An 18,478-nucleotide genomic window follows, 5' to 3' on the forward strand; every position below is an offset into this window, starting at 1 on the left:
CACAGCCCTGTATCAATCCCAAACTAATCCCACTGCCCCACTCTCTCCCCATAGCCCTGTATGAATCCCAAACCAATCTCACTTACCCGCTCTCTGCCCATAGCCCTGTATCAATCCCAAACTAATCCCACTCGCCCACTCTCTCCCCATAGCCCTGTATCAATCCCAAACTAATCCCATGCCCCACTCCCTCTCCATAGCCCTGTAACAATCTCAACTAATCCCACTGCCCCACTCTCTCCCCAAAGCCCTGTATCAATCCCAAACTAATCCCACAGCCCCACTCTCTCCCTATAGACCTATCTCAAACTAATCCCACTGCCCCACTCTCTCCCCATAGCCCTGTATCAATCCCAAACTAATCCCACTGCCCCACTCTCTCCCCATAGCCCAGTATCAATCCTAAACTAATCCCAATACCCCTCCCTCCCCATAACCCTGTATGAATTCCAAAGAAACCTGACTGCCTCACTCTTTCCCCATTGCCCTGCAATCCCAAACCAAGCCCACTGCCGCACTCTCTCCCCATAGCCTTGTATCAATCCCAAACAAATCCCACTGCCCCACTCTCTCCCCATTGCCCTGTATCAATCCCCAAACTAATCCCACTGCCCCATGTCTCCCCATAGCCCTGTATCAATCCCAAACCAATCCCACTGCCGCACTCTCTCCACATAGCCATGTATCAATCCCAAACTAATCCCACTGCCCCACTCTCTCCCCATTGCCCTGTATCAATCCCAAACCAATCCCACGGCCCCACTCTCTCCCCATAGCCCTGTATGAATCCCTAACCAATCTCACTTACCCGCTCTCTGCCCATAGCCCTGTATCAATCCCAAACTAATCCCACTCGCCAACTCTCTCCCCATAGCCCTGGATCAAAACCCAAACCAATCCCACTGCCTCACTCTGTCCCCATAGCCCTGTATCAATCCCAAACTAATCCCACTGCCCCACTCTCTCCCCATAGCCCTGTATCAAAACCCAAACCAATCCCACTGCCCCACTGTCTCCCCATAGCCCTGTATCAATCCCCAAACTAATCCCACTGCCTCACTCTGTCCCCATTGCCCTGTGTCAATCCCAAACCAATCCCACTGCCGCACTTTCTCCCCATAGCTCTGTATCAATCCCAAACCAATCCCACTGCCGCACTCTCTCCCCATAGCCCTGTATCAAAACCCAAACCAAACCCACTGCCCCACTGTCTCCCCATAGCCCTGTATCAATCCCAAACCAATCCCACGGCCCATCTCTCTCCCCAAAGCCCTGTATCAATCCCAAACCAATCTCACTTACCCGCTCTCTGCCCATAGCCCTGTATCAATCCCAAACTAATCCCACTCGCCCACTCTCTACCCATAGCCCTTTTTCAATCCCAAACTAATCCCACTGCCCCACTCTCTCCCCATAGCCCTGTATGAATCCCAAACCTATCTCACTTACCCGCTCTCTGCCCATAGCCCTGTATCAATCCCAAACTAATCCCACTCGCCCACTCTCTCCCCATAGCCCTTTTTCAATCCCAAACTAATCCCACTGCCCCACTCTCTCCCCATAGCCCTGTATCAATCCCAAACTAATCCCATGCCCCACTTCCTCCCCATAGCCCTGTAACAATCTCAACTAATCCCAGTGCCCCACTCTCTCCCCAAAGCCCTGTATCAATCCCAAACTAATCCCACAGCCCCACTCTCTCCCTATAGACCTGTCTCAATCTCAAACTAATCCCACTGCCCCACTCTCTCCCCATAGCCCTGTATCAATCCCAAACTAATCCCACTGCCCCACTCTCTCCCCATAGCCCAGTATCAATCCTAAACTAATCCCAATACCCCTCCCTCCCCATAACCCTGTATGAATTCCAAAGAAACCTGACTGCCTCACTCTTTCCCCATTGCCCTGCAATCCCAAACCAATCCCACTGCCGCACTCTCTCCCCATAGCCTTGTATCAATCCCAAACAAATCCCACTGCCCCACTCTCTCCCCATTGCCCTGTATCAATCCCCAAACTAATCCCACTGCCCCACTGTCTCCCCATAGCCCTGTATCAATCCCAAACCAATCCCACTGCCGCACTCTCTCCACATAGCCGTGTATCAATCCCAAACTAATCCCACTGCCCCACTCTCTCCCCATTGCCCTGTATCAATCCCAAACCAATCCCACGGCCCCACTCTCTCCCCATAGCCCTGTACCAATCCCAAACCAATCTCACTTACCCGCTCTCTGCCCATAGCCCTGTATCAATCCCAAACTAATCCCACTCGCCCACTCTCTCCCCATAGCCCTGGATCAAAACCCAAACCAATCCCACTGCCTCACTCTGTCCCCATAGCTCTGTATCAATCCCAAACCAATCCCACTGCCGCACTCTGTCCCCATAGCCCTGTATCAATCCCAAACCAATCCCACTGCCGCACTCTGTCCCCATAGCCCTGTATCAATCCCCAAACTAATCCCACTACCCCACTTTCTCCCCATAGCTCTGTATCAATCCCAAACTAATCCCACTGCCGCACTCTGTCCCCATAGCCCTGTATCAATCCCCAAACTAATCCCACTGCCCCACTCTCTCCCCATAGCTCTGTATCAATCCCAAACCAATCCCACTGCCGCACTCTGTCCCCATAGCCGTGTATCAATCCCAAACCAATCCCACTGCCCCACTGTCTCCCCATAGCCCTGTATCAATCCCCAAACTAATCCCACTGCCTCACTCTGTCCCCATAGCCCTGTGTCAATCCCAACCCAATCCCACTGCCGCACTTTCTCCCCATAGCTCTGTATCAATCCCAAACCAATCCCACTGCCGCACTCTCTCCCCATAGCCCTGTATCAAAACCCAAACCAATCCCACTGCCCACTGTCTCCCCATAGCCCTGTATCAATCCCCAAACTAATCCCACTGCCTCACTCTGTCCCCATAGCCCTGTGTCAATCCCAAACCAATCCCACTGCCGCACTTTCTCCCCATAGCTCTGTATCAATCCCAAACCAATCCCACTGCCGCACTCTCTCCCCATAGCCCTGTATCAAAACCCAAACCAATCCCACTGCCCCACTGTCTCCCCATAGCCCTGTATCAATCCCAAACCAATCACACGGCCCATCTCTCTCCCCATAGCCCTGTATCAATCCCAAACCAATCTCACTTACCCGCTCTCTGCCCATAGCCGTGTATCAATCCCAAACCAATCCCACTCGCCCACTCTCTCCCCATAGCCCTTTTTCAATCCCAAACTAATCCCACTGCCCCACTCTCTCCCCATAGCCTTTATCAATCCCAAACTAATCCCATGCCCCACTCCTTCCCCATAGCTCTGTATCAATCTCAACTAATCCCACTGCTCCACTCTCTCCCCAAAGCCCTGTATCAATCCCAAACAAATCCCACTGCCCCACTCTCTCCCCATAGCCCTGTATCAATCTCAAACTAATCCCACTGCTCCACTCTCTCCCCATAGCCCTGTATCAATCCCAAACTAATCCCACTGCCCCACTCTCTCCCCATAGCCCTGTATCAATCTCAAACTAATCCCACTGCCCCACTCTGTCCCCATAGCCTTGTATCACTCCCAAATTAATCCCACTGCCTCACTCTCTCCACATAGCCCAGTATCAATCCTAAACTAATCCCAATACCACTCCCTCCCCATAACCCTGTGTGAATTCCAAAGAAACCTGACTGTCTCACTCTTTCCCCATTGCCCTGCAATCCCAAACCAATCCCACTGCCGCATTGTCTCCCCATAGCCTTGTATCAATCCCAAACTAATCCCACTGCCCCACTCTCTCCCCATTGTCCTGTATCAATCCCAAACTAATCCCACTGCCCCACTCTATCCCCATAGCCCTGTATCAATCTCAAACTAATCCCACTGCCCCACTCTCTCCCCATAGCCTTGTATCACTCCCAAATTAATCCCACTGCCTCACTCTTTCCCCATAGCCCTGTATCCATCCCAAACCAATCCCACTGCCGCACTCTCTCCCCATAGCCCTGCATCAATCCCAAACCAATCCCACTGCCCCACTCTCTCCCCATAGCTCTGTATCAATGCCCAAACTAATCCCACTGCCTCACTCTGTCCCCATAGCCCTGTATCAATCCCAAACCAATCCCACTGCCGCACTCTCTCCCCATAGCCCTGTATCAAAACACAAACCAATCCCACTGACTCACTGTCTGCCCATTGCCCTGTATCAATCCCAAACCAATCCCACAGCCCCATTCTCTCCCCATAGTTCTGTATCAATCCCAAACAAATCCCACTGCCCCACTCTCTCCCCATAGCCCTGTATCAATCCCAAACCAATCCCACGGCCCCACTCTCTTCCCATAGCCCTGTATCAACCCAAACCAATCTCACTGCCCCACTCTCTCCCCATAGCCCTGTATCAATCCCAAACCAATCTCACGGCCCCACTCTCTCCCCATAGCCCTGTATCAATCCCAAACCAATCCCACGGCCCCACTCTCTCCCCATAGCCCTGTATCAATCCCAAACCAATCCCACTGTCTCACTCGCTCCCCATAGCCCTGTATCAATCCCAAACTAATCCCACTGCCCCGCTATCTCCCCATAGCCCTGTATCAATCCTAAACTAATCCCACTGCCCCACTCTCTCCCCGTAGCCTTGTATCAATCCCAAACAAATCCCATTGCCCCACTTACTCCCCATAGCCCTGTATCAATCCCAAACTAATCCCACTGCCCCACTCTCTCCCCGTGCCCCTGTATCAATCCTAAACTTGTCCCACTGCCCCACTCTCTCCTCATAGCCCTGTATCAATCCCAAACTAATCCCACTGCCCCACTTTCTCCCCATAGCCCTGTATCAATCACAAACGAATCCCACTGCCCCACTTCCTCCTCATAGCGCTGTATCAATCCCAAACTAATCCCACTCCCCAGTCTCTCCCCATAGCCCTGTATCAATCCTAAACTAATCCCACTGCCCCACTCTCTCCCCATCGCCCTTGGTCAATCCCAAACTAATCCCACTTGTCCTGCTATCTCCCCATAACTTTACTCTCGCTACAATGTTCAATGCAATCATCTCTGTTCTCCGCCCAGATGAAACTGCCTCTCCCCCTTCATTCTACTGAAGAAAACCCTTCATTTATTTTGGAAAACTTCTTTTAAATCTGCTTTTAGTCTCTCCTGTTCCAATGGAAATATTCATTAATTTCAGGAGACACGAGTCCTTACCCTGAAACAGACAGATGAACGTTATGGACAGACAGAAGGATTTCCGATCAGCCCTGAAGCCGTGAGCCGTGTAGCCACTGAGAGCCATCCCTCACAAACAGCGTCAACAGTTCAAAGGCACATTTTATAGCATCGCCCTGGGCATCCCCATGGTTACTGGCCCAGCTCTGTCCAATGAACAGTTAGACCATTAACCCCTTCACTCCTGTTTCTCTGGTGAGAAATCCTGCGTTCCTTTTCAGTCAGGGTGATTGTATTGTTAAAGCAGGGTCATTAATATTTAACCCTGTAGTAGTACAAGTGTGCAATGCAGTACTTGGGTGCAGTGACGCAGTTTGAGCATTTATAAATGTTCCCTCATTTCAGTTCAATGTTAGTGTTACGTATCAGAGAATGCATCCCTGCCGGTGGAGTGTCACGTGATGTGCAGTGGCGTCATGTGATATTCAGAGTTTTTGACCGGGCTTTTCAGAGTTCGCCATCTATGAGCAACACCTCTTAATAAACCTCACATCATGTTTGTAAGAATCCAGAGTGTGGGCAGTTCCAAGTGACAAATAAAGAAGCACAACAGAAGTCAAAACTGGCGATGAGGATTGAGGCTGGAAAAATCGCTGGAAGTAGGAATTTGTCGACTAAACAGTAGAGGCGGCATTGGGAGGAAAGGAGGATCCTCGAGAAAGGCACACACACACACACATCAGGCAAAGCGTTGCCGCCAATGCTGAAGGTCTTTAAAACAAACATTTGTCGACTGCAGCCACGAGTAAAGAAGACCAACAGTTCTGGGGAAACTTGCTTGCTGTTGCTTACTGTGGGCGACACGGTAGCACAGTGGTTATCGCAGTTGCTTCACAGCTCCAGGGTCCCAGGTTCGATTCCCGGCTTGGGTCACTGTCTGTGAGGAGTCTGCCCCTTTTTCCCGTGTCTGCGCGGGTTTCCTCCTGGTGCTCCGGTTTCTTCCCACCTCTTCATTCACCTGAGGAAGGAGCAGCGCTCCGAAAGCTAGTGACAACGAAACAAACCTGTTGGACTTTAACCTGGTGTTGTAAGACTTCTTACTGTGCTCACCCCAGTCCAACGCCAGCATCTCCACATCAAAAATGTGTTGGTGTGGTAGTCACCACTGTTTGTATAATACGTATATGAGAGGTAATACGGTAAGGCTCCTGTACTACAGGTATGGGGGTAGATCCCTGCCTGCTGGCTCCGCCCAGTAGGCGGAGTATAAATATGTGTGCTCACCGAGCTGCAGCCATTTCGGCAGCAGCTGCAGGAGGCAACACATCGCTACTTAATAAAGTCTCGATTACTCTCTACTCTCGTCTCGTCGTAATTGATAGTGCATCAATTTATTAAGCAGATATTTTACAGCGATGGACCTACGCATCAAGCCAGATCGCCTGCAGCTGCGCCCTCAAGCAGACAACGCCACGTCGGCCTTCGACCACTGGCTAGCTTGCTTTGAAGCCTACATCGGATCAGCGACAGAACAACCCTCAGAGGCACAGAAACTACAGATCCTGTACACACGGTTGAGCTCCGATATTTTTCCCCTTATCCGGGACGCGCCCAACTACACTGAGGCCATGGCGCTTCTGAAAGAGAACTACATCCGGCCAATCAACAAACTCTACGCCAGGCACCTCCTGTCCATGCGGCAACAACTCCCCGGTGAGTCATTGGATGATTTCTGGCGAGCCCTGCACGCCCTGGCGAGGAACTGCGATTGCCAAGCAGTTTCGGCCATTGAACATACTGAACTCCGAATCAGGGACGCTTTCGTTACGGGCATGGGGTCAGCGTACATCCGCCAGCGCCTCTTAGAAGGGGGTACACTCGACCTCGCGGCGACCAAGAAACACGCGACCTCACTAAGGGTAGCCTCCCTTAATGTACAAGCGTACGCCCCCGACCGCACGGCGCCCCCCTCATGGACATCGTGGACCCCACCAGCGACCGCCCCCAGCCAACCCCAAGCCTGCGCCACGCGGCAGCCAGCAAACCCCGGGGGGCCCGAGTGGTATTTCTATGGGCAGACAAAGCACCCCCGGCAGCGCTGCCCGGCGCAGAGTGCAATCTGCAAGACCTGCAGGAAGAAGGGGCATTTCGCCAGGCCTGGCTGATCACCGCTGTATCCAGGCCCATTGTTCCTGCACCCCCCACGTGCGGCCTGTGGGCGCCACCATCTTCCCCCCATCTGACCTCGTGCGGCCCGTGGGTGCCGCCATCTTTAACGCTGTCTGCCACGTGCGCCCCGTGGGTGCCACCATCTTTAACGCCGTCCGCCACGTGCCATTTTGGACGGCGCCTCAGGACCCCTGCTCGTCGGGCACCTCATCTGGCCGCTCATCGCCCGCAACCGCTCCCGACCAGCCCGGGGCCCACCAACACCAGCTGCAGCTCGCCTCCATCACGCTCAACCAGTCCTGGCCTCGCAACCGCGACAATGACGGTGAAAGTCGATGGCCACATGACATCTTGCCCTCTCGACTCCAGGAGCACGGATAGTTTCATCCATTCCGCTACGGTAAGGCGCTGCTCCCTCGCGGTACACCCCGTCATCCAAAGAATTACCCTGGCCTCCGGATCCCACTCCGTGGAGATCTGGGGGTACTGCATTGCCACCCTCACCGTCCAGGGCGTAGAGTTCAGCAACCTCCAACTCTACGTCCTCCCCAACCTCTGCGCTGCCTTGCTACTCGGCTTGGACTTCCAGTGCAACCTCCAAAGTCTAACTCTAAAATTCGGCGGACGCCTACCACCCCTCACCGTATGCGGCCTCAAGACCCTTAAGGTCGACCCACCCTCCCTGTTTGCAAACCTCACCCCGGATTGCAAACCCGTCACCACTAGGAGCAGACGGTACAGTGCCCAGGACAGGACCTTCATCAGGTCGGAGGTCCAGCGGCTACTGTGGGAAGGCATCACTGAGGCCAGCAACAGCCCCTGGAGAGCCCAAATGGTAGTTGTAAAGACTGGGGAGAAAAACAGGATGGTCGTGGACTACAGTCAGACCATCAATCGGTACACACAGCTTGACGCGTAGCCCCTCCCATGCATATTTGGTATGGTCAATCAGATTGCACAGTACCGGGTCTTCTCTATTGTGGACCTGAAATCTGACTACCACCAGCTCACCATCCGCAAGGCGGACCGCCCATACACTGCGTTCGAAGCAGACGGCCGCCTTTACCACTTCCTTAGGGTTCCCTTCGGCGTCAATAATGGGGTCTCGGTCTTCCAATGGGAGATGGACCGAATAGTTGACCGGTATGGACTGCGTATGGACCTTCCCGTACCTCGATAATGTCACCATCTGCGGCCACGACCAGCAGGGCCATGACGCTAACCTTTTCAAATTTCTCCACACCGCCAAACTCCTGAACCTCACGTATAGCAAGGAGAAGTGCGTGTTCAGCACCAACCGCTTAGCCATCCTTGGCTATGTGGTGCAAAATGGAGTTCCAGAACTCCCCCTCCCCCACTGCCCCAAGGCCCTCAAACGATGCCTGAATGTGATGAACGGTTACTGCCTTGTCATCATGTAAGGTGATGTCCCCTTTAAGACCGGGCTTGGAACCCTGGGGACTCCGCCTCTGGCTCCGCCCATCTGTGAGCCATATATAAGGGGCCGCCTTGTGGGCTGTGCAGCAGTTAGCACATGTCTCAGCTCTAGCATAGTTCTTAGTCTAATAAAGCCTTCTTTACCGTTTACACTCGAAGCGTCGTTATTGAGGGTACCTCACTGGGGTTCTTCTCATACTACGCCCAGTGGGTCCCTAACTATGCGGACAAGGCCCGCCCACTCATCCACTCTACAGTTTTCCCCCTGATGGCTGAGGCCCACCAGGCCTTCAACCGTATCAAGGCCGACATCGCCAAGGCCGCGATGCACGCGGTCAACGAGACCCTCCCCTTTCAAATCGAGAGCGATGCATCAGACGCCGCTCAGGCCGCCACCCTCAACCAGGCAGGCAGACCCGTGGCATTCTTTTCCCGCACCCTCCATGCCTCCGAAATTCGGCACTCCTCTGTCGAAAAGGAGCCATCGTTGAAGCTGTGTGGCACTCTCCTCACTGACCAGTGGTCGGTTGCCTTCATGTTCAGTAATACACAGCGGGGCAAGATCAAAAATGATAAAATCTTGAGGTGGAGGATTGAGCTCGCCACCTACAATTACGAGATTTTGTATCGCCCCAGCAAGCTCAACGAGCTCCCCGATACCCTATCCCGAGGTACATGTGCCAGCGCACAAGTGGACCGACTCCAGGCCCTACACGATGGTCTCTGTCACCCAGGGGTCACCCGGTTCTTTCACTTCATAAATGGCCCGCAACCTACCCTACTCCATTGCGGAAGTCAGGACGGCCATCAAAGACTGCCAGGTCTGCGCGGAGTGCAAACCGCACTTCTACCGGCTAGACCGAGCGCACCTGGTGAAGGCCTCCCGTCCCTTTGTATGCCTCAGCATGGATTTCAAAGGGCCCCTCCCCTCCTCCAACTGAAACATGTACTTCCTGAATGTGGTCGATGAATACTCCAGATTCCCCTTTGCCATCCCATGCCCCGATATGACATGTCTGCCACAGTCATCCAAGCTCTCAATAGCATCTTTACTCTGTTCGGTTTCCCTGCTTACGTCCACAGCGACCGGGGATCCTCCTTTATGAGTGATGAGCTGCGTCAGTTCCTGCTCAGCAAGGGCATTGCCTTGAGCAGGACGACGAGTTACAACCCCCGGGGAAACGGCAGGTGGAGAGGGAGAATGGGACGGTCTGGAAAGCCGTCCTGCTGGCCCTACGGTCTAATAATCTCCCGGTCTCCTGCTGGCAGGAAGTCCTCCCCGACGCCCTCCATTCCATCCGATCGCTACTTTGCACTGCGACTAATGAAACCCCCCATGAACATCTCCTTGCCTTCCCTAGGAAGTCCACCTCCGGGGTTTCGCTCCCAACGTGGCTGACAGCCCCAGGACCCTTCCTCCTCCGCAAGCACGTGCAGCTCCACAAGGCAGACCCGTTGGTCGAAAGTTTACAGCTGCTAGATGCAAACCCGCAGTACGCCTACGTGGCGTACCCCGACGGCCGCCAAGACACAATCTCCCTCAGGGACCTGGCACCAGCTGGTTCCCCACCCCCCTCCAATTTCCCCGGCGCCACCCACCCTCCCCCCCCCCCCCCCCCCAGCGCATCTCACCACAGCCCCCGCTCCAGGACGATCCGTCCTCCCATTGGTTCCACCCGGGGATGAGGATGAGGACTACATGCTCCCGTAGTCACAGGCGACCAAGCCGCCGCCTGCATCACCACCAGGACTGCGGCGCTCCAACGGAGGATCAAGGCACCCGACCGGCTAAATTTGTGAACTTTCACCAAACTGTACTCTTTAATAATGCTCACGTACCATGTAAATAGTTTTTAAAAATGCTCACATACCATGTAAATAGTTTCCCACCACCCCCACTGGACTCTTTTTTAACAGGGGGTGAATGTGGTAGTCACCACTGTTTGTATAAAAGTATATGAGAGGTAATACGGTAAGGCTCCTGTACTACAGGTACGGGGGTAGATCCCTGCCTGCTGGCTCCACCCAGTAGGCGGAGTATAATTGTGTGTGCTCACCGAGCTGCAGCCGTTTCGGCAGCAGCTGCAGGAGGCAACACATCTCTGCTTAATAAAGCCTCGATTACTCTCTGCTCTCGTCTCGTCGTAATTGATAGTTCATCAGTGGGTTAGGTGGATTGGCCATGCTAAATTGCCCTTCGTGTCCAAAAAATGTTAAGTGGGGGTTACTGGGTTACGGGGATAGATAGATACATGGGCTTCAGTAGGGTGCTCGTTGTAAGAGCCAACTCGATGGGACGAATGGCCGCCTTCTGCACTGTAAATTCTATGATTCTAAGAAGTGAGTGGAGTCTGGGCTGCAGGGACCCCACACATGACAAAGGTAAATGAGCTGTGGGGGGTGGGGATTTCGAAGCATGCTGACTCTGGGCCACTGATGCACGATCAATAACTCCAGAAGCGAGATTGGATGACAATTGAAGGCTTTATTGGACGAGATGTGTCCCCCAGCAGCGCAGGTACAGAATGCAGCTGCTAGGGAGACACAGGCTCTTATACTCCGCCGTACTGGGTGGAACCAGCAGGCAGGCCTCACCAATGATATTGCTGTCTCAGGTACCGCCCAGACCAATGGTCTTACAGCATCAACCTGGGTACCGTAATACCCCTAATACCGACTACCACAGCCACTAATCGGCGGGGGTGGGGGGGAGGGGAGGCAGTCGAACTACAGTCAAACAAAACAAAAAACATCCTGGTTTCTTGTAATAAAAATGTTCGTTTGTGATGTGCTTTGATCATAATCGGAAGGAAGGTTGGTTGAAGTATAGGCCCGAGGAGCCGGGATCTGAAATGGAGGAAAAAACAGGCACCATGGACAGATTGATGGAGGTTCCAATTATATCTGATAGCAAATCAGACACCGGAGGACCTAAAGGTCAAAACATTTCTCAGCTCTGTCGGGAGTTACATTTTTATGCCGCTACAGAATTTAGTTCACCCAGTAAAACCAGGAGATAAGTCCTATAATGAACTAATGAAAATCTTAGAGGGACATTTCTCCCCCTGACTGTTATTGATTACAGAAAGGTTTCAGTTCCACTGCTGTAGCCAGGAAGAAAGTGAAAACATTTTACAATTCGTGGCGACTTTAAGAAGGTGAGCAACATAGTGCGAGCCACACTTGCTGACACTCTTCGTGACAGGTCAGCGTGTGGACTCTGCAGTGAAACTATCCAGGAGTAGCTGTTTGCTGTGAGTGATTTCATTCTAAAAGCCGCTGTTGAAGTTGCCACGTCTATGGAGCTGGCAACAAAAGAAGCTTTGCAGATAAGGGCTGGAGCGCAGATTCACAAAATGGATATCTCATGGAGGAAGGCGGGAAAGGTGACACTTGGTGGTTTTTTGGGGGGTGAATCTCACCCTATAGTCCTCAGTCAGCCCAAATGTGAGGTGTGGTACCTGAGCTGTAACTTACCATGTAGCAACTATTGAGTGTTTAAATAGAAGGCAAAATGTTAAACGAAGTGCGTCAATTATATTGTGCGTGTTTGCTCCTTTGTAGGCAGGGCAAGTCCCGTGCAGCTTAAAAACAGTGCAAGCCTTTTCAAGAATTGATCATTTTAACAAAAAATAATAACCACATGTTCCATAATGCTCCAGTGAAGTGCCTTCAGATACTTTATCCCACACAAATGCCAATTATTGTTGGTGAGAATTGGAAGAGTAATTTATATTCTGGCAACCTTCGGCTCCACAGACGCATGACCCTTCCCGTCACAAGGGGCAGCTGGAAATGCGGCATTCTTATCATTTCTTTCTATATTGTATCAAAGAGTAGGCAGGCTCTTGCCGGGGTGCTGTGCCAAATGTTTGTTCCTCAACCATCGCTAAACCCTGTTTTTCTGGTCATTAATTTTGTTGTTGTTTGCACAAATGTGCTGCTGTGTTTTCCTACATTACAAACATGACCACACTTCAAATGTAATTTGTTGAGCTTGCCGATGTGCCGAGATGGTAAAAGGTGCTATCGAGGTGCAAAACTTTAGGCTGGATTCTCCAGTGCAGCGGATAAGTGCCGGCTTGAATGGAGAATTTGCGTTGGTTTTACCCCGCAAAATTAGTCGGTGAACCCTCACCGATTCCGGGACCGGTGAGGGTCTAGCAGCGGCACGGGGTGAAACAACCGGCTCCCGCGCCGAGAATGGCCGGGTCCCTGCCCACGCATGTGCACAGTGACGAGGAGTGACTGTACAGGGAAAGGCAAAGGCTACACGTAGAATTTGACTTGCTGACAACGGGTACTGCAGAGGCACAGTGGAGGAAGGCACAGGGTGTACAGTACGAATATGGGGAGAAGGCGAGCAGGTTGCTGGCCCACCAATCGAGGAAAAGGGGAGCAGCGAGGGAAATAGGGGGAGTGAGGGATGAGGAAGGAGAGATGGAGCGGGGAGCGGAGAGAGTGAATGGAGTGTTCAAGGCATTTTATAAAAAATTATACGAAGCTCAACCCCCGGATGGGAGGGAGAGAATGATGGGCTTTCTGGACCGGCTGGAATTTCCCAAGGTGGAGGAGCAGGAAAGGGTGGGACTGGGAGCACAGATTGAAATAGAGGAAGTAGTGAAAGGAATTAGGAGCATGCAGGCGGGGAAGGCTCCGGGACCGGATGGATTCCCAGTTGAATTTTACAGGAAATATGTGGACTTGCTCGCCCCGCTACTGATGAGGACCTTTAATGAGGCAAAGGAAAGGGGACAGCTGCCCCCGACTATGTCTGAGGCAACAATATCGCTTCTCCTAAAGAAGGAAAAGGATCCGCTGCAATGCGGGTCCTATAGACCTATTTCCCTCCTAAATGTAGACGCTAAGATTCTGGCCAAGGTAATGGCAATGAGGATAGAGGATTGTGTCCTGAGGGTGGTCCATGAGGACAAAACTGGGTTTGTGAAGGGGAGACAGCTGAACACGAATATACGGAGGCTGTTAGGGGTAATGATGATGCCCCCACCAGAGGGGGAAGCGGAGATATTGGTGGCGATGGATACCGAGAAAGCATTTGATAGAGTGGAGTGGGATTATCTGTGGGAGGTGCTGAGGAGATTTGGTTTGGAGATGAGTATGTTGGATGGGTGCAGCTGTTGTATAGGGCCCCAGTGGCGAGTGTGGTCACGAATGGACGGGGATCTGCATACTTTCGGCTCCATAGAGGGACAAGGCAGGGATGCCCTCTGTCCCCATTATTGTTTGCACTGGCGATTAAGCCCCTGGCAATAGCATTAAGGGGTTCCAAGAAGTGGAGGGGAGTACTTAGAGGAGGAGAAGAACACCGGGTATCTCTGTATGCGGATGATTTGTTGTTATATGTAGCAGACCCGGCGGAGGGGATGCCAGAGATAATGCGGACACTTCGGGAGTTTGGAGAATTCTCAGGATATAAACTGAACATGGGGAAAAGTGAGTTGTTTGTGGTGCATCCAGGGGATCAGAGCAGAGAAATAGAGGACTTTCCGCTGAGGAAGGTAACAAGGGACTTTCGTTACTTGGGGATCCAGATAGCCAAGAATTGGGGTACATTGCATAGGTTAAATTTAACGCGATTGGTGGAACAAATGGAGGAGGACTTCAAGAGATGGGACATGGTATCCCTGTCACTGGCAGGGAGGGTGCAGGCGGTTAAAATGGTAGTCCTCCCGAGATTCCTCTTTGTGTTTCAGTGCCTCCCGGTGGTGATCACGAAGGCTTTTTTCAAAAGGATCGAAAAGAGTATCATGAGTTTTGTGTGGGCCGGGAAGACCCCGAGAGTGAGGAAGGGATTCTTACAGCATAGTAGGGATAGGGGGGGCTGGCACTACCGAGCCTAAGTGAGTACTACTGGGCCGCCAATATCTCAATGGTGAGTAAGTGGATGGGAGAAGAGGAGGGAGCGGCGTGGAAGAGATTGGAGAGGGCGTCCTGTAGGGGGACTAGCCTACAAGCTATGGTGACGGCCCCATTGCCGTTCTCACCGAAGAAATACACCACAAGCCCGGTGGTGGTGGCGACTTTGAAAATTTGGGGACAGTGGAGACGGCATAGGGGAAAGACGGGAGCCTTGGTGGGGTCCCCGATAAGAAATAATCATAGGTTTGCCCCGGGGAGAATGGATGGGGGATTTGGAATATGGCAAAGAGCAGGAGTAACGCAACTGAAAGATCTGTTTGTGGATGGGAAGTTCGCAAGTCTGGGAGCGCTGACCGAGAAATATGGGTTGCCCCAAGGGAATGCATTCCGGTATATGCAACTGAGGGCTTTTGCAACAGGTGAGGGAATTCCCGCAGCTCCCGACGCATGAGGTGCAGGACAGAGTGATCTCAAAGACATGGGTGGGGGACGGTAAGGTGTCAGATATATATAGGGAAATGAGGGACGAGGGGGAGATTATGGTAGATGAGCTGAAAGGGAAATGGGAAGAAGAGCTGGGGGAGGAGATTGAGGAGGGGCTGTGGGCGGATGCCCTAAGTAGGGTAAACTCATCGTCCTCGTGTGCCAGGCTAAGCCTGATTCAATTTAAGGTGTTACACAGGGCGCATATGACTGGAGCACGGCTCAGTAAATTTTTGGGGGTAGAGGATAGGTGTGCGAGATGCTCGAGAAGCCCAGCGAATCACACCCACATGTTCTGGTCATGTCCGGCACTACAGGGGTTCTGGGTGGGGGTGACAAAGGTGCTTTCGAAAGTAGTGGGGGTCCAGGTCGAACCAAGCTGGGGGTTGGCTATATTTGGGGTTGCACAAGAGCCGGGAGTGCAGGAGGCGAGAGAGGCCGATGTTTTGGCCTTTGCGTCCCTAGTAGCCCGGCGCAGGATACTGTTGATGTGGAAGGAAGCCAAGCCCCCGGGGGTGGAGACCTGGATAAATGACATGGCAGGGTTTATAAAGCTGGAACGGATTAAGTTCGTCCTAAGGGGAGCGGCTCAAGGGTTCACCAGGCGGTGGCAACCATTCGTCGAATACCTCACAGAGAGATAGAGGGAATGGAAAAGAAGAAGACAGCAGCAGCAGCCCGGGGGTGGGGGGGGGGGGGGGGGGAGGAACCAGAAGGAATCTCAGGGTTGTTAATATATATGTATAATATGTATAGGTCATTGCTATAAATAATTGTATATTGGACTGTTAAATCATATTTTTGGAGAGTGTTTATCTGAGACAAGGCAGTTGCCATTTAGTTTTAGTTTTCGTTTTTGTTATATATTATTTATTCTTTGTTTATAAAACAGGTCATTGTTATTTATACTGTTATATTATTGTGTAAAGGATACACAATGTACTGTGATGGTTGACCAAAAATTTTCAATAAAATATTTTTTTTTAAAAAAGAAAATATATATATCCTTTAACCTGATGTGATTTTCTTTAAAGGTTTTAAGTCTCTTGGAAGTTTGAAGAAACATTTTAAGGAGTTATTTACTGCTGCAATATTTTCTGAGTTATCTTTGAAGTAAAGGGGGTTAAGAGATCCGATGTTTTGTAAGATGTTAAGTTGAGTTCATGGAATAAACAGTGTTTTGTGTTTAAAAACCCACGTGTCCATAATTGTAATCCCACACCTAGGGACAAAGCCGTGTACAAGGAAAAGCAACAAATCCATTAAAGGGAGAGGTTGGTTGAACGCCGTGATACATTTTGGGGTTCGGAAAACGCCTCGCCCATAACAATTGGGGGCTCGTCTGGGATAAAAGTCTATCTATTGGATTGGCTTTTGTGAATTTAAAGACAGTGAAGGATTGTTGCTTTTTCGGTGTGGTATTTTAGTTTAAGTGGGGAGAGTGTTGTGAATAATGGCTCTTTCAGAGTCTCAGAAGTTTTTGGGGGTGGAGAAGGTCACACGTAGTACCTTTCGGACAGAAAGGAAAAGCAGACTGTTAGATTTGGCAAGAACATTGCAGTTAACATTACCTGACAAAATGAGAACAGATGAGGTAATTATGGCGGTGGTTAAGCATTTAAAGTTGCCTGAGATAGAGTTTGACTCATTGGAAATGACAAAAATTCAGTTGCAAATTAAACAAATGGAACATGAGAAAGAATTAAAGCGGCTGGCATACGAGAGTGAGAGCGAGGAAAAAGAAAGAGAGAGGGAAAGAGAGAGGAAAAAGAAAGAGAAAGAGAGAGAGAGGAAAAAGAAAAGGAGAGAGAAGAAATGAGAAAAGAAAGAATAGCCCGAGCAGAACAAAAAGAAAAAGAAAGGGAGATACAGATCAGGGAAAAAGATAAAGAGAGGGAGTTTGGACTTCAGAAAATGGCCATGAAACATGACAATCAGTTAAAATTGGCAGACGTAAAGGGAAACGTACAATTGGATGATAGTGATGACGATAGTGAGAAAGAGCGTCATAGTCGAAGGCTTGGTGGGAATCTATTTAAATATGTCCAAGCATTGCCAAGATTTGACGAGAAGGAAGTGGAAGCCTTTTTCATTTCATTTGAGAAGGTAGATCAACAAATGAGATGGCCACAGGACATGTGGGTGTTACTGAATCAAACAAAGCTGGTAGGTAGAGCTAGTGAAGTGTTTGCATCACTACCGGAGGAGGTATCTGGAACGTATGAGGATGTGAAGAAATCCATCTCAAGTGCATATGAGCTAGTGCCTGAAGCTTACACACAAAGGTTTAGAAATTTAAGGAAAGAATTTGGTCAAACATACATTTTGATAGGTGGATAAGGGCTTTGAAAATAGACCAAACGTATGAAGCTCTCAGAGAAATTATACTTTTGAAGGAGTTTAAAAATTCAATTCCTGATGTAGTGAGAACTCATGTGGAAGAACAGAGGGTTAAAACTGCGAGATTAGCAGCGGAAATGTCAGATGATTATGAATTAGTTCATAAATCAAAGATTGGTTTCCGACATCAGTTTCAGCCGGTGAGGGATAGAAACTGGGGACATGAGAAATACGCAAGTGGGAAAGGTAAAGGTGATCTGATGGGAGATAATAAGGAGAGTGTACCTCAGATTAAAAAAGAAATCCAGGAGGGTGGAAAAGATATGAAAAGTTTCAAATGTTTTCACTGTAATAAACTAGGCCATGTAAAGTCACAGTGTTGGTGGTTGAAGAAAAGCAGTAGGAAGACTGATGTGGTAAAACAGGATAAGACAGTGGGGTTTGTTAGAGTGGTAAAGGAAAGCCCAAGGGAAGCGAAGGAGGTGCAAACGATTGTACAGCCTGTTCAAGAAGTAATTGTAAGAAGGTGTCAGATGTCTTTAAAGAATTTACTTGTTTGGGTAAAGTTTACTCATGTGTATCAGGAGGAGCAGGTAAAGAAGTCACAATTTTAAGAGATACAGGGGCTAGTCAATCTTTAATGGTAAGAGATAAGGAATTATGTTGTTTGGGAAGAATGTTGCCAGAAAAGGTGGTGATATGTGGAATTCAGGGTGAGAGGAGTAGCGTTCCATTATATAAGGTAAGGTTGGAAAGTCCAGTGAAGAGTGGTGAAGTGGTAGTAGGAGTAATAGATAAACTATCTTGTCCAGGAATACAGTTTATCTTGGGTAATGATATAGCTGGATCGCAGGTGGGAGTGATGCCTATTGTGGTTGATAAGCCAGTGGAAAATCAGACAACGGAAGTGTTGAAGGACGAATATCCTGGGATTTTTCCGGATTGTGTAGTGACAAGATCGCAAAGTCACAGGTTAAGGCAAGAGGA

General features: G+C 50.5%; 1 protein-coding gene across 2 annotated transcripts in view; it reads right to left on the reverse strand.

The window, feature by feature from the left end:
* The window catches only part of LOC140389538 (5-hydroxytryptamine receptor 3A-like), a 110,843-nt gene extending 105,524 nt beyond the window's left edge, over positions 1-5,319 (reverse strand). For both annotated transcript variants that reach the window (XM_072473734.1, XM_072473733.1), the window contains exon 1: positions 5,222-5,319. In XM_072473734.1, the coding sequence (XP_072329835.1) occupies positions 5,222-5,309 (88 nt within the window). In that variant the 5' untranslated portion in view covers positions 5,310-5,319. The remainder of the gene's footprint in view (positions 1-5,221) is intronic.
* Between the last annotated feature and the right edge of the window lie 13,159 nt (positions 5,320-18,478).

This window comes from Scyliorhinus torazame, chromosome 14 (genome assembly GCF_047496885.1).
Source record: "Scyliorhinus torazame isolate Kashiwa2021f chromosome 14, sScyTor2.1, whole genome shotgun sequence".
Taxonomy (NCBI): Eukaryota; Metazoa; Chordata; class Chondrichthyes; order Carcharhiniformes; family Scyliorhinidae; genus Scyliorhinus; species Scyliorhinus torazame.